This window comes from Phascolarctos cinereus, unplaced genomic scaffold (assembly GCF_003287225.1).
Source record: "Phascolarctos cinereus isolate Bilbo 61053 unplaced genomic scaffold, phaCin_HiC Scaffold_5;HRSCAF=322, whole genome shotgun sequence".
Lineage (NCBI taxonomy): Eukaryota > Metazoa > Chordata > Mammalia > Diprotodontia > Phascolarctidae > Phascolarctos > Phascolarctos cinereus.
Genome location: NW_027555958.1, coordinates 60,046,642 through 60,063,465, shown reverse-complemented (window position 1 = coordinate 60,063,465; position 16,824 = coordinate 60,046,642). Strand labels below are relative to the sequence as shown.

Below are 16,824 nucleotides of genomic sequence, written 5' to 3'. Positions count from 1 at the left end.
TTCTTTGAAGGAGGCTGCCCAGGGGACTCATCTCATTTCCCATCTAGCTGTGCTCCTGAACTTATCATGCCCCCACACTAGACATCATTTCTCCTCCCCTCCCCTCTTTTTAATTTTCTCTTATGTATTTTCTTCCTCCATTTGATTGTGAGCTCCTGGAGAATAGGGACTGTCTTTTGCCATTCTTTATATCCCTGGTGCTTAGCACAGTGCCTGGCACATAGTAGGTGCTTAAATTTTATTGACTGACAGCAGCAGAGCTGAGATGACAGTCTAGAGGTCCTGGTTCCCTCCCAGTCCACTACTCTTTACATTATACTCTGCTACTGTATATGCAAAGTACTTCATAACAGTAAAGCTTGAAAACAAGAATGGCTTTGCCTATTTTAGGGACTGCTAAGATCTTGGAACCTTAGGCAAGTACACCAGAAATGAGATGCAAGGAGGGAATGATTAGAGGGGAAAAGGAAAGAAAATGAAGAAACGCATCTTTGTGATAAAAATACAGGGAAAAAAATACCACCACCACGATCTGAATCCATTGAAATCTTCCTGCGAAGCATCATGATGATGTGAAGACCCTGGGTGAAGCTCAGCCTCTGCAAAATTCTACCAAGCTAGGAAGACTTCAGTACATTTCAGTGTCCATCACCAGGGCTGGCCACCAGATGAGATTTCTTTTCAGACACAGTAACTCAGGAAGCATCTAAAGTACAGAAGTTTGGAAATCTCTGAAGTACTGAAAGATCAGATTGGTAGAAGCTGACTATGAGGAACACTGGAAATCTACTTAATCACTGGTACTCATCATTCAGAAGCAAAGGTATTTACAGTTTTAATGATGATTAACCATTTCCCAACATCATAACTGGATTTGTGCTTATTTCTGTCTCATGGAGAGGCGTTTTTTTCTAACTACTATTGATTTTTAGCAAATACTTGTAAAGTGAGCTATTTGGGTTTTAAGGACGAAAGATTGAGATCGCGGCCCCCCCTCCCCACAAGCACACTGTCCTTTCCCTTAGCAGAAGGGCAGCTCTTTGTTAGAACCCCAGTTCCCCTACTAAATTGGGGTACTTACTAACAGTGAGTAATATGTCATTTTAGGAAGAAAAGGTTTACTTCACATCTTTTTTTTTCCTTTTAATATATTGGTTGTGTTAAAGCTAGAACTTTTGGCAGCTTCTGCGACCCTGAGCTTTGGCCAGGTCCCTGGCAATTGCTTGTATCATTTGCTCAGTCGTTTCTTTTAAAGTGATGGCAGTCTTTATGGCATAATCCAAGGCGGAATTTAAAATCTGTATGAAGGGAAATCCATATGTTTTAATTAGGTAAATATATACGTCTATAACAAATTCTTTCTCTTCTGTCTCATCAACACCATTGTTTAAATGCTTTGTTGTAACTGAGCGGTTGGTTATTTTTGGGGGAGCAGTTGGTTCATTTCTTCATAGGCAATTTCTACACCTGCAGATTGGTTTCCAAGGAAACCAGCCAAGGATGGAATATACTGTTAAGTTAATAGCTAGAGGTTTAGGCAGAGACAGTAATGATGAGCATGCACCAGGGTCAGGCTGAGTTGGTCCCTACTGAGGGGAAGAAATTTGAGAGGCACAGGGAGAGAGAAAGCAGGCCAAAGTTATACTTATCCAATCTATAAGTATAACTAAAGAGCCTGGTAGAGAATAGTACAAATGCAAGGAAACCTATCTGAACATGGGCTAGGGACCAGCATTGGTGATGAGAAAGTTTCAAGTTCTGTTGGAATAACAGAAGCAGTTAAAGAGCTAGCTAGTGTGAAGGCACCTAGAGATTTTATATGGACAGCCTGAAGGCCCCACACAGACATAGCACATGGCCAAGGAAAATGCCAACAACAATACCTCCTCCTGGAAAATCCAGGTCAATAAACAGTTATCAAGTAGTGACTATAGGAAAAGTCCTCTGCTAGGCCCTGAGGATACAAAAATGGATCATAGAATTCATTGCTGGAAGGAACCTCAGGGACTATCCTACCAGACTCACTTTGTAGAAAAGGAAGCTGAGATTCTGGAAAGTTAAATGACATGCCCAAAGTCAGACCAGGAGTAAATAGAGCCCTGCTCTTTTCAACTCCAATCCAGGACTCCTTCCAGTAACACATTCCACACAACACAGGCCCTGCTCCCAGAGCTTGCAACTCACTGGGAGGAAGGGACAATTACAAAAATAACTATGATACAAAGGAGAGTGAGCAAAAGGTAAAGGAAAGAACTAAACAAAGTGCTATGGAAATAAAGAAGGAAGGAAGGAAGGAAGGAAGGAAGGAAGGAAGGAAGGAAGGAAGGAATGGAGGGAAAGAGGGAGGAAGAAAAGGAGGGGAGAAAGAAGGAAGGAAAGAAGAAAGAGAGGAAGGAAGAAAAAAGAGGGAGGAAGGAAAGGAGAGAGGAAGGGAGGAAGGAAGCCTTTATTGATTACTATGTACCAGGCACTGTGCTATAGTTAAAGAGAGATTTCTTTCACCTAGAAGTGAAGGAGGGAGTGGAGATGAGTAAGATTAGACTGTAAGCTTTGTTTTTGTTTTTGTTTTGTTTTATTTTGGTTTTTGCCTCTTTTTGTCTCCCAGCACAGTTCTTGGCACATAAGAGGCACCTAATAAATGATTATGGACTGACTGAAGGCTTCCTGGCAGAGATGGCACCTGAGTTGGGTTTTGAAGAAAAGGAAAGTTTTCAGCAGGTGGAGATGTGATTAGGGGGAGGAGTCCATTCCACGAGTGGAGGGCAGTGTGAGCAGACACAAAGATGAGAGAAGACCCAGGAGAACAAGGGACAGAGAGGAGTAGTCCAGCTTAGCTGGAACCAAAAATGCATGAAGAATAGTATAAAATAGTTTGGATAGGTGGGCTGAATAATATCAATAATAATCATAATAGGTAGCATTTATATGGTACTTTGAGGTTTGCAAAGTACTTTAAAATATGATCCCATTTTAAGTTCACAAAGACCCTGAGATGTAGGTGCTATCTTTATCCTATAGATGAAGAAACTGAGGCAGAGATAAGTTAACTTGCCCAGGGTCATACAGTTAGTATGTGATCAGGGCAAGAGTTTGAACTTAGGTCTTTCTCATTCCAAGTTTCACCCTCTATCCACTGTGCCACCTACTTGCCAAGAGTTAGGAGTTTTTTATTAGTTTTGATAGGCAATGGGGAGCCATTGAAGGTTTCTGAGTAGAGGATTGATATGATCTGAGCAATACAGACATATAGACAATGGTGTGGTGTATTGGTTAGATAGCACATAGAAAGAAGCAGGAAGACTTTGGGAAACTAGAAGAGTTTAGCTGATGAGAGCTGATGGCTTAAACGACAGTCGTTAAAGGAGAAGTGACAAAGAAGAATCAGCTGGATAGAGCAGTGGATAGAGCACCAACCCTAAAGTCAGGAGGACCTGAGCTCATATCTGGCCTCAGACCAAATACCTGACATGTACTAGCTGTATGATCCTGGGCAAGTCACTTAACCCCAATTGCCTAAAACAATTTTGAAAAATTTAAAAAAAAGAAGAACCGGCTGCAAGTGATATACTGCAGAAGTAGAAAGGCAGGTCAGGAGGTGACAAAAACCCCTGAAGGAATGTTGGCTTAGGGTTAACCTCAACAAACCTCTGACTGATTGGTCCAAGCAATTTAACTTCCCTTTAAATTCACTGGTTTGACAAAAACTCTAGGCAGTGGTACATTTCTATTCCTTCACACACCGGGTTAGAAATCAAAAGTCCGATTGTCCCCGAACCCAAAGGACAAAGCGAGTGAGCGAGGAGGACACTCGGGTGTCTGCATCAAAATCCTCACCTCAGAATCATTTCTGTTGATGTTTTGGATGCTGTACAGGGCTTTGCTTCCAGAAATGCTACAGGAGGGATGATGGGGAGAGTTTGCAATTTGATCGCAGATGCCTCGGCAGTATTTGGAAGACTTAAGATTCTGTCTGGAAAAGAAATGCACAAGACAGACACTGTTGCACATCAATTTCTCTCCAGCATCAACCCCCCCCTCCCTCATTGCATTCCAGCTTGGTGGTTGCTTCTTCCTCCTCTATGTCAGGGCTGTGATTGAGTGGGGCTCCAGTGGTTCCCCAGACTAGGTCATTCACTCAGTTTCTCTTGCTCTTAGAATTCCATTGTGGCCAATCACAACCCAGAACTTCTTAAAAAGGCTCACTTGCAATGACCATAAAGAGTATTTCCTTCAGCACTGCTTGCCTCTTTCCCTTTGGAGCAGGCAGAAGGGGAGGAACTCTGAAAAAGTCTTCCTTTAGTATTCGTCTAACCCATCCTTTCATCCACTGCTTATTCACAAAACCAAGAGAAAGAACCGGCCAGCTATAGTTATCTCAGAGTGATGCGGTCTAGTAACTGAGAGACAGGGGGGTTTGTAGAGAGGCAAGTGGCTGACACCAGCAATCAAACAGAAGTCTCTTCACCTATCTCTGCCTTAGTGGACTCCCCAGGACTCTGACACAATCCCAGTGGACCTACCCCTGCCCATGGTTGGGCTCTATATGTAACAGGTACAGGCAGCTGCCCACAGCTTATGAGTTGAGGCTACAAGGATCTACCTGTCTCTGAATTTCCCTCTCCACCCCCACCCCCCATTTCTGGCCTACCATGACGCCACCCTTAACGCCTGTCTGACCTGAAATTCTCATCATTTGAGTACTTCTTTCATTTGGACAACAGAAAGAAGAAAAAGTGTTATTGCCTAAGAGGCCCCTATTCGACAGCCAACATTTACAAACCACTTGAAGGTTTGTGAAGTGCTTTACATATGATAACTTATTTGATCCTCATGACAACCTGGTGAAGTAGGTGCTATTATTATCCCCATTTTATAGAAGAGAAAACTGACATTGAGGACCTTGCTCAGAGTCACACAGCTCTTTTGTTTCAAACTCGGGGTCCCGTCTACTTTACCACCTAGCTGTCAAGTGGGAGCTACTTTTCCCCTTAGTTCATTAGCCTATATGAGTTTTATCACATTAGGTAATTGTCAGAAAGGCACTCCCTTAAAGGTACACATCAGCATTAAGGAAATAAGCTACAGTATTTATTTATCTTCATATCTTTAGATAAATTTTAATGTCCGCAGGAACATGGTGATATAAAGCCTTAGGTAGCAAAGTACAGACTGGAGAAGGAAATGGCAAACCACTCCAGTATCTTTGCCCAAGAAAACTCCGTGGACAGTATGGTCTGTGGCCTCACAAAGAATAGGACCCGACTGAATAACAACAAGTACAGAGTGATGGAGGTCGGGCTCTGAGTAGCGAGGTGTCCTCTAGTCAGTCAGTCAATAAATGTTGATTATGTGCATTCTATGTGCCAGGCACTGTGCTAAATTCTGGGGACGCAAAGGAAGGCAAAAGACAGTCCCTGCTCTCAAGAAGCTCACAGCCTGTCATAACAGATACCTTAAGCAGAAGCATCTTCTTGTACTAAAGCTACAATTGCCCTGAATATGATCATGCAAAAAAAAAATATCCCTTGTGCTATTTTTAAAGTGTGTGTATGTGAGGCAATTGGGGTTAAGTGACTTGCCTGGAGTCACACAGCTAGTGAGTGTTATGTGTCTGAGGACAGATGTGAACTCAAGTTTTCCTGACTCCAGGGCCGGTGCTCTATCCACTGTGCCACCTAGCTGCCCCTATTTTCTAATTCTTTATACTTGTTAAGACAGTAAGGATTTCTGAGCTTGAAAAGACTATCCATGTCCTCTTTAATGATAACCAAAGACATCTGAGAAGTAGAGAAACTTCTAGTTTCCAAACTAATAAACTATTTTCTTCCTGTGTTTTAACTTCTTTGTTGCCATTGATATTCAAGAGGATTTTTTTAAACCAAATTCAAAGCTTTCATCCCCTGCTATAAAACCACAATCCCCAAAGATATCAGCAGTCCAAAGTATAACTTACTTCTCAGCAAGGATCATCTCATCTTGACCTTGGAAGGATTTAGCAGTAATTCTCAGGGGTTCGTGTTTTTTCTGTTGTGAACAGACTGAAATAATGACTGAGATTAGATTCAAAGTAGCAGTAATAACCCCAAAAAGAAGCTTTCCCTGAGGTTTAAGTGCTGTAAAGAGTATAACTTACAAAAAGTTTCTCCCCCAGTAACAATGACCAGCTACATGTTTACCAAGACAAGTGTATAAAATGGGAGTTGGGCTAACACAGAAGAAAACGTAGAAAGATATGAAAGGAAGGCCCATCTTTGTGGAAAATGCTGTATTAGGTGCTAGGGATATAAGGATAAAAGGAAATAGTTCCTGCCTTCAAGGGGCTTACATTCTAATGGGGGGGATGCAATGTGAATACAGATAAGTAAACATGAAATAATTTGAGGTGGGAGAGAACACGAAGGGGATCAGAAAAGGCTTCCTTTAAGAGACAGTACCCATATTTAGCCCTTGAAGGAAAGTAAGAATTTTAAGAGCTAGAAGTGAGGAAGGAGTCATGGGGACAGCGGAGGAGACAGTCTTTGCAAGTGTGTGGAAACAAGAAATGGAAAAAAAGATGGGAGGCAAGTAGGTGGTACAACAAAGAGAGCACTGATCCTGGAGTTTGGAATACCTGAGTTCAAATACAGCCTCAGACACTTACTAGCTGTGACTAAGCAAGTCACTTAACCACAATTGCCTCCGAAAGAAAGAAAGAAAGAAAGAAAGAGAAAAAAGAAACAAGAAATGAACTGCAAATTCAGAAAACAGTAAGTGGGCCAGTCTGTCTGAAAGATGGAATTTTGTAAAGAAGAGTGATATAAAAGAAGCCTAGAAAGGTAGACTGGAGTAGACTCTGAAGGGTTCTGAAGGCTCAGCTGAGGAGTTTGAGTTTTATCATAGAAGTGATAGGGAGTCACTGAGATTTCTTAAGCAAAAAAATGACATGGTCAGAATTGTGTTAACTTTGTTAGCCATTTGGAGGATAGACTGGAGAGATGAGAGGCTGGAAATAGGAAGACTAATTAAAAGGCTATTGCAATAGTCCAGGAGAAATGCTAGAAGGATCTGAACAAGAGACATGAGAGAAGTCATCAAAAGGAAGAAAGATCCTGGAATGATCCAGTGAGTAGCTGAAAAGACCAAAGTCATCATCTATGTTTTCTTTGTCCCTACCTACCATGACTCTTCTTTCCTTCTTCCCTCTCCCTTCTTTCTCTCTTCAGCCTCCTCCATTCTCTACTTATCACCACTCTTCTCATTTGACAAATAAGAGAAGTTTACTTCCAGTACAGAGGCACCAGGCAGGAGAAGGAGAGGGAAAATTCAGAGCAAGTCATGCTGCTCTCCAAGGTTCACCTAACAGCAATAACAAGATTGGCAAAGGCAGTCTGTTCCCTCCATTATCTTGGCCAATAAGGAGCCCCCAAACAAGCATTTATTGAGCACTTACTATGTGCCAGGCATTGTGCTAAGCACTGGGGATACAAAGAAAGACAAAAACAAAGGTCTCAGCCTTCAAGGAGATTGTATTCTAACGTAGGTGACAACAGGCAAATAATTATATACATACACGATATATTAAGTATAAATGGAAGATAATCTCAAAGGAAAGGGACTAGCAGTGGGAGGGACCAGGAAAGGTCACTTGCAGAAGGTCAGATCTGAGCTGAGGACTGTGTATGACATTTCCCCCCCTTTTCTACACTACCTCCATAAGTATGAGATCTTTACCCAATGACCAACACATTGACATGCTACAGACAGAACTAGATGCTATCAGTATTGACATTTCTATGATAAATGAAACCAGAAAATACAAGGAAGCTGGGGCTAACTCATCGATCCTTTTAGGAGAGGCAAATAAAAAAACTGGCAGAACTGGTTTTATGGTATACTCAAAAACAGTGAGAAGTGTAATTTCATGGGAGACTTGATCAGCACACCTTGCAATACTTGTGATGTGCATAAGCAGAAACAATACCATGAAGCTAATTACCACTTACATACCAATATCTGTTGCATAGGATGAAAATATAAAGAAATTCTTCAAAAAAGTTGACAAAATCTTCCAAACCAAGTCAACATATACTCTTTTTTCAATGTATACTTAATGCTTGGTAATTTCAGTGTGAAGATGAACATAAAGAAGAATGGTAAAAATTATGTTGGAAAATATGATAAGAAATGAAAGAAGCAAAAGGATTATAGACTTCAGGAACTTCACACCTTTATGTAATGAATAATTCAAGGAGTCAGAAGCTACTAAGATGTGGTAAGCAACATAAAAATGAAATTCATTTCAGGAAGTGAATTAACCACAGAATAAGTGAATTTGAGAATTGGAAGGGACCTTTGTGTTTACCTAACCCAACCCACTATGAAAAGGAATCTTGACTATGACATCCCTGACAAGTGGTCATCCATCCACTGCTTGAAGACCAGCAATAAGAGGAAACCTACCACACCTCAAGGTAACCAATTCTACTTTTGGACAGCTCTGATTGTTAGGAATTACTCCTGACATCCAGTCCCTTTGCCTCTTTGCAACTTTCACTCATTGCTCCCAAGGGGCAGACAGAACAAGTCCAATCCACTTCCTCCACTTCTCCCTCACCCCTCCACCTCTGCCCCACTTAATAATCCCAATTCCTTCAACTGATCCGCATGTAAAATAGACTCAAAGGCCTTCAATATCCTGATTGTCCTCTTCCAGACCCTTTCCTTCCTATCAGTGTCCTTTTTAAAACTATGGCACCCATAACTTAACACAAAGCTCCAGATGTTGTCTGACTAGGGCAGAGTATGGAGGAACTATCACTTCCTTCTTGAAAGCTATGACACTCCTAATGCAGCTCAAGATTGTAATAGCTTTTCTTGGCAGCCACGTCAAACGGCTGACTCATGGCAGTTTGCAGTTCATAAAATCAAAGATCTTTTTTCGGACAAAATGTTTTCCAAGTGTGCCATTCTGTAATTATGAATTTGATCTTCTGAACACAAGTGTGAAACTCTACATTTATCCCCGTGGGATTTCATCCCATTAAATTCAGCCCGACATTCTAGCCTAGAGTTCAGCAAACTGTAGGTCATGGACCAAATCTGCCCTGCCACCGGTTTTAAAAATATGTACATTTTTATTGATATCTTCTGTTTTAAAGATTAATAAAAATGGGGAGGGTGGGGGAATCAGCACAACTGATCAATTGAATGAGTCCTAAAACATGTGCAATGTATAACACCCATGGACCTCCCACATCCACAAAGGAGTGGATAGGGGGTTGTTCTCTTATAGCTCTTAATTCAAGATGTTACATGAATTTTGTTACATTCACTTCTGATTTGTGTGTGTGTGTGTTTCTTTCCATTTACATTGTTGTAGTGTATGTATATATATATTATGTATATATATATATATATATATATATATTTCTTGACTTTGCTTCTTTTAATCTGCATCAGTTCATGTAGATCTTTCCATGCTTCTCTGTATTCATCACATGAATCATTTCTTACAGCATAGTAATGTCCCATTGCATTCATGTACCACAATTTGTTTATCCATTGTCTAATCAATGGGCATCTACTTGGTTTCCAATTTTTTTCTATCACAAAAAGTGCTGCTACAAATATTTTAGTGTATATGGGAACTTTCTTCTAATCAGTAGTTTCCTTGGGGTACAAGCCTAGTAATAAAGTTTCAGGTTCAAAGGGTATGGACATTTTAGTTTAGTTGAAGCTATGAATGGGAAGGCTTGCTTAACTGACCCTTACGTTTAGTGGTGATGAATGGGTGACTCACCAGAGTTGCTTTTCTCAGACCCCTTTGAGCATTCATTTTTTGGCTGTTCAACAAGATTTTCATCCCATTTTTGATGTGTAGTTACTGAGTAAAAAGCCAAACACCCATTTCAGTCATGATAATTGGTAAGAGATGAAAATTGAATGTAAGTTCTTCCCCACCTAATGAACATACCCTAGAACAAAGGTTTTTAACATTTTTTATGTCATGAACCATATTCCTGACCCCCCCCCCTTTGGCAATCTAGTAAAGCTTATGAACCCTTTTCTCAGAATAATGTTGTAAAATGCATAACATAAAATACATAGGATTGCAAAGGAAACCATTTATGTTGAAATTCAGTTATCCAAATATCATGGACTCCAGTTTGAGAGCCCCTAACCCAAATAAGTTAATCTCTTGGTGGTGTTTCTGACCATGGGATTCTACCAAAAGCATCATATAAAATTAGAAATCAGTGAATTTGGGATTGGAGTCAGCTGGCAAATTGATTCTGGAGGGGTGCCCCTTGTTTTGGTGGATATAGATGACAAGATTTTGTGAGTTTAAAACTTGGCAGTTACAGCGGTCCAAGCCAAAAAGATACATTTTTTAGAAAACTAAAAATAAGGCATTATCACGTGCTTTGCTCTTCGTATTAAAAAAAAAAAGTCCTGTCACAATAGGCAGTAAGTCTGTTCTGCCCCTTGATTCATTATGAATTACACCTTTAGCTATACCATCAATTCAGGACATTCCTAAAGCCTCCAAAACTCTAGGGCATGATAGGAATGATACTTCCATATCTTTAGGACCTATAATTTCCACCAGCATGGATACTCCCTTCACTGACACAGATTGAGACTCCTTTATGACTTAGTAGATAGCGTTTAAGAGTTGCTATGGCCAAAACATTCATTATCTTGTTTTCAATTTGGGGATGAGAGTTCTGCAACTTAGGTGAGCTGGTCCTCCACACTATGTGCATTCAGGTCTGAATTCAAACACCCTCCAGTATGGTAAGATCTCCCCAAGTAGGGGCCCCATCGACAAGGCCTTAAAGAAGTCAGGTCACCTCCTCCCCACAATGAGACGTCAGAGCAGGACTTTAGTGAAGGAATGATAGATAATAAGGTAGCAGGGATCCCAATAATGATAAAATTCTGCCTTATATCTGTACTGTTTTTTTTTAATTTTTGAAAGCATTTTCACATTGGCCATTCCTTTCACTCTACCCCAAGATAAGCCCAGAAAGTACTTCCTGTCAGCCTAGGGTTTAGAGTCCATACCAGGCAGGTATAGTCAGAAATCAATATCCTCAGAGAGTGAAATGTTAGAGATTAGAAAGGGGCTAAAAGGCAAAGGGGGAGGATTTCCAAGGAGAACCCATGGTGTGAAATGTATCTCACAGCACCTCATCTGTTTTGTCAGGTATATCGATATAAAAAAATGTAACTTTTCAGGCTATCAAAGTACTTACAAGCTGAAGTAAAACTTTCATTTCTGCTTAAAGAACAGAACCGGATAAAGCCATCACATTCATTGAAATTTAAAGGATTCTGACCTGTACAGTTGTATTTATAATGGAATTCTGAAAATAGGAGATGAAGAAGCATCCTTTAGGCCTGTTCACTTCTGTGCCCCCACATAAAAGCTTTTTTTTTTTGGAAGTACTGAATCCATCTTACCTTTTTTTTGTGATTTGTGGTGTTTATTCCTACAACTTAGACATTTACCAGTTTTTGAGGTATCAGAGGAGTCTAAGAATACACTATTTCCTGCATCTGTACCTATAAAAATTAAAAAAAAAAAACAACACAAAGCTGTATTACACAGAGGCAGAGATCTGGAAAGTGCCTTCAGGGCATCCAGACCAGCCCTTTTATTTTATGAATAAGAAAGCTAAGGCTCAGGTATACTAGTCTCCCAAGGTCACTACAATAGCAAACCTCAGAGGCAGGATTTGAACTCAGGTCCTCTCTGACCCTAAAGCCAACGTTCTTTCCACTGTACCACACTGACCTGCCCAAGGAGATTTATTTTTCTGAATTATATTTATGCAAAAAAAAAATTCTGGGAAGAGATTTCCTAATAGTAAGAGTTAAGAATTAGACATCAGAGAAGAAAAACTTTACAACTATATGTTACTAAGGCAGACTGACTTATATGGTACAAAAAGGAGAAAACCAAAGACTAAGCATTTGAATCATCTACTGAATATGGAATAGAATACTGAATATGCTAGGTGGCACAGTGGACAGAGCACCGCTCCTGGAGTCAGAAAGACTTGAGTTCAAATTTGACTTCAGACACTTACTGGCTGTGTCACCCTTTGTAAGGCACCTAACCCTGTTTGCTTCAATTTTTTCATCTACAAAATGAGCTGGAGAAGGAAATGGTAAGCCACTCCAGTATCCTAGCCAAAAAAAAACCCCAATGGGGTCATGAAGAGTCAGACATTAAAAATTTTCCCCTAAAACACATTTGCTAGATTAAAGTTAGTAGAACCAGGGTTATACACACACTGACCAGGTACAGCGTGTCCCAAATGTCTTAGTGCTGCTTAAACTGTATTAAGACTTTGGGGACACCCTGCATTTATAAAGAAATGAAATGAATGGAAATGAGGAGAAGCGAAGGAAGAGGTGGGGAACAGAGGGAAGGGGAGGTAAAGGAAGAGGAAAGGCAAAGGCAGCTAGGTGGCTCAGTATATCCCTTAGGGCTGTTGTGAGGATAAAATGGGATGACATTTGTAAAACATTCTGTAAACTTTAAAGCCCTACATCAATGCTATCTATTATTAAGACCGAGGAACATGGGGGAGGATGGAGGAACTAGAAGATGGTAGCGGGAGAGAACCAAAGCATTTTCACTGCTTATTGTGTGTCAATTTGTTTGAATCTGCTTTGTCAAAGGCTAAGGGTTTGGGTTAAGATTCTACTTCCATTTTTATAAATCAAAAAAAGGGTTGTGGTTTATTATTTTTAAATACACATATATGTCTCTATGTGTCACCCTACTCCATAAGTGCTATTTTTAAGCCAAAGTAACCAGCAAACTGAAATACACAACAGAGACAGATGAAGATATATGAAGAGATGAAATGGTCCTACCATTTTGAGAAAAGCAAAAATCACTATGCTGGGGGCATTTCTACTTACAATAAGTAGAATCAGACATAGTAAGATTCATTGCTTTTTCTTCAATGATGACTGAAAACCTTCCGCATTTGGACTTTCGAGATCCATTTTCCCCCTCCTTTCTTGGGTTCCTAAAAAGGTAGATAAAAGCCCACTGGCTTTTAGTAAACTGTTTGTAATCATTATAGGGAAAGTATTGGGCAGATTGTAAACTGCCTGTTTTGCTTTCCACTGCACTGTGGAAAACTGGAGGAGTGGAATTTTCCATATCTTTTCCCTGCCCATTCTACTCCCAATTTAGTAATTCAATAAGAAATTGTACACTATGCCATTTGACTTTCTAGAAAAATATCTGCCATACATTAAAAACCCTCTATAATGCTCCATAGAGGTAATAATATCAGCAAAAAAGGAAGCAAGCAAGGAAGGAAGCAAGCAAGGAAGGAAGCAAGGAAGGGGAGAGAGAAAGAAGATGTTATAGACAAACCTAGAATTTTAAAATCAGGCTTTTCATTTTATATACTTTTAAGAATTAAAGTTTGTATAAGTTGAAGAATTGGCATGTGCAGCAGGATTATACAGGCCCTCATGAACCATCTATTGCTTACAATCCATAGACATTAGCAGGAGGAAAAAGAGACTGACAAAGATGGTAGTGTGTGTGTGTGTGTGTGTGTGTGTGTGTGTGTGTGTGTGTGTGTGTGTGTGTTTAAAATTAGGGTTAGAAATACACTCCCAAGGATTTAGAATTGTACAGTAATTACTTACAATTTCAAAGAGCCACCAGAGGGCACTAGACAGTAGAAGTCACATTCTCAACCTTCCCAGATGGGAGAATTAAGGCCCTGTTCGCACTCCAACTCTTCCCTGGGAATAGTAATTACTTAGTGCAATATCTGACCCAGTCTCAGAGATGTAGAGCTCCTGTATGCAATCCGAAAGGACTATACACCCATTCTGTATCATCTCTGGCCTTTGTTAGGGACCTTCCATGGTTCCCTGAGGCCACTAAGGATGGGGTGTCAAATTCCAGACTCTTCCCTTCTCCTTTGTGAATTCTTGTTCATCTTAAATTAACTCAGAATCAACCCCCACCCCTTCAGTACCTAGCTCAAACACTACCTTCTACATGAGGCCTTTCCTGATCCCTACTGCAAATGGCCTTCCTCCCTGATTACCTTGTGTTTAACAGCCCTGTACTTATTTGTACATATGCTCTTGATATTTATTATGAATATATATATGTTCTTCTTATTGTAGTTGTCAGTCTCCCCCATTAGAACTTAAGATTCTTGAGGACAGGAATTGTTTCATTCTTTGTCATTTGAATCCTCAGTGTCTGCCACATAGACAGCACTTAATAGATGTCTGTTAATTGATTAATTGATTGATTGGATTGGATTGCCCATAGAGGGAAGCACTGACTCTGAAAGCACAAAGAATGGATGGATTGTGGGGCAAGAAGCTTGGGGATGGACTATAGAACTAACTTGAGAGAAGGAGTTGAGGACATCCAGTTGTTCTGACATCTTGAGTCCCCTGCAACCTGGTCCTGACCTATTTTTTTTATTTTAAATTTTATTAATGCCTTTGAGAGAGAGAGAGAGAGAAAGAAAGAGAGAGAGAGAGAGAGAGAGAGAGAGAGAGAGAGAGAGAGAGAGAGAGAGAGAGAGAGAGAGAGCGCACACAGGGTGGGTTGACTATGAAGGGATGATATCTAAAAAATGAAATTAAGGGATAAAAGAGGATTGGACTGGGAGAGGGGGAAAGGGAAAGGTAGAATGGTGTAAATTATCTCACATAAAAGAGGCAAGAAATGGAGTCAGGAGGACCTGAGTTCAAATCCAGCCTCAGATACATAATATTTCCTAGCTGTGTGACTCTGGGCAAGTCACTTAACCCCAATTGCCTCACTAAAAAAAAAAAAGGCAATAAAAAGCTTTTACAGTGGAGGGGAATGGTGGAGAGGTAACAAGGAATGAGTGAATCTTATTCTCATTGGATTTGACTTAAGGAGGGAATAACTCAATTGGGTTTGGAAATCTATCTTACCCTACAGAAAAAGAGGGAAGAAGGGGATAAGAGAAGGGGGAATGAAAGAAGGGAGGGCAGATTGGGGGGGGAGTAATCAGAAGCAAATACTTTTGAGGAGAGACAGGGTCAAAGGAGAGAACAGTATAAATGGGAAGGGGTGAGATAGGATGGAGGGAAATATAATTAGTCTTTCACAGCATGGCTATTATGGAAGTATTTTGCATACCTACACACGTATAATCTATTTCAAACTGCTTGCCTTCTCAATGAGGGTGGGTGGGGAGGGAAGAAGGAAGAGAATTTGGAACTCAAAGTTTTAAAAATGAATGTTAAAAATTGTTTTTAACAAATAAAAGATATACAGGCAATGGGGCATAGAAATTTATCCTGCCCTACAGGAAAATAGAAGCAGAAGGGGATAAGAGAAGGGGAGGGTGATAGAAAGGAGGGCAGATTGGAGGAATGGGTATTCAGAATTCATGCCATATTAGAGTAGCAGTAGGGAAGGGGAGAAAATTTGGAACTGAAAATCTTATGGAAATGAATGTTGAAAACTAAAAATTAATTAATTAATTAATAAGAAAAGAATCATTCGCCTCCCCCAAATACCCTACTCCACAGCCATTGAACCCTCCTATATAATACAGAAAAACATTTAAGCAAAACCAACATAGTGGCCATGTCTGACAGCACAGATCACATTCAATATGTGTAGGTTCCCACCTCTCTCAGTCTTCTGGCTAGGATGATAATGGATAAAGGCATGAGGTAATGAGGAAGCCTCAAATAGTGGAGGGGCTGAGGACAGAATTCCCTGGTCAGGCTGGGCAATAAGGTAAGATGAAGCTGAGATAGATCATCATTTGCTGTGCCCTTTTGGTAATTCCCCCCCTTTAGGAAGAATTACCCGCTAATACCAGACCCTTTCCCTGCCCTCAGAAAATTCTTTCCACCTGAGTAACTTGTTTTCACGCTTTTCATTTTCTCCACCTCCTTCCTTTTGGGCATTTGAGCATACTCTATTCTTAAAGGAGAAAAGGCTGGGAAACACTGAACTGAGCCCAGTCCAACAGAGGACCTCTCTCTCCATCCTCTGAAACAAGGCATGGCTAACACTCTGACTCTTTCATTTTAACATCAAGCATAATCTTCCCACTTGGAAAAATGAGGTTTTTCAATATCAACAGATAGTCTTTAATATCTACTATAACTTCAAGAATTGTGTTCTCTGATTCCCTAAGTCACAATCAGAAATAACAGAGTTTAGTTTACAGCCTGAGATTAACTTTCAAACGTCTTGAAAACAACATCATCAGCATAATTTCACATTAGACCAGACCTGCACAGGCAGTAGGTAGGGGTCAAAATTAAAATAAGCTAAACTTCTTCGGCTTTAGATAGGTTAGAGTAGAGACAGATTGATGATGGTTGGTTGCCAGGGGTCCCATGACAAACAGGACAGTGGGTAGTGGCAACCCTACATTTTTCTCAGATGGCCTGAAATCCTTTGGTGGGCCCTAAGCAGCCCGTGGGCTGTATGTTGTACAGGCCTGCACAACCATATCAGACAAATCTAATCTTTTATGACCAAGTAAGGCCTTGCAAGTTGAGTGACTAAATCTATGAAACTATAATCTATTTTGATTTTGTTAAGGAATTTCCCCCCCCCCCGACATATTCACTAGTTAATGGAGAAAATAGTATCAATGTCACAGCAATGATAAATTAGGGTTTAAGTTGTAGCATAAGAAATTGGGGTCTGACATGGAAAGTTCCTGGTGGATTAGGATTTTGTAGTTCTTACACAAATTTTTTGGAATGGGTTACTAAAGCAAACTATAAAAAAATACTAGACTTGGAGCTGATCAATCAATTAATTGAGTATTTACTAAG

General features: G+C 40.3%; 1 protein-coding gene across 1 annotated transcript in view; it reads right to left on the bottom strand.

Annotated features, from left to right (window-relative positions):
- Positions 1 to 819: 819 nt before the first annotated feature.
- Positions 820 to 16,824, bottom strand: part of AKNAD1 (AKNA domain containing 1) — a 55,048-nt gene continuing 39,043 nt past the window's right edge. The window contains exons 13-19 of the mRNA XM_021000493.2: positions 12,919 to 13,028; positions 11,446 to 11,547; positions 11,238 to 11,348; positions 9,779 to 9,862; positions 5,954 to 6,038; positions 3,835 to 3,970; positions 820 to 1,298 (exon numbers count right to left, since the gene is read on the bottom strand). Coding sequence (XP_020856152.1) covers positions 1,167 to 1,298; positions 3,835 to 3,970; positions 5,954 to 6,038; positions 9,779 to 9,862; positions 11,238 to 11,348; positions 11,446 to 11,547; positions 12,919 to 13,028 — 760 coding nt within the window. The 3' untranslated portion in view covers positions 820 to 1,166. The remainder of the gene's footprint in view (positions 1,299 to 3,834; positions 3,971 to 5,953; positions 6,039 to 9,778; positions 9,863 to 11,237; positions 11,349 to 11,445; positions 11,548 to 12,918; positions 13,029 to 16,824) is intronic.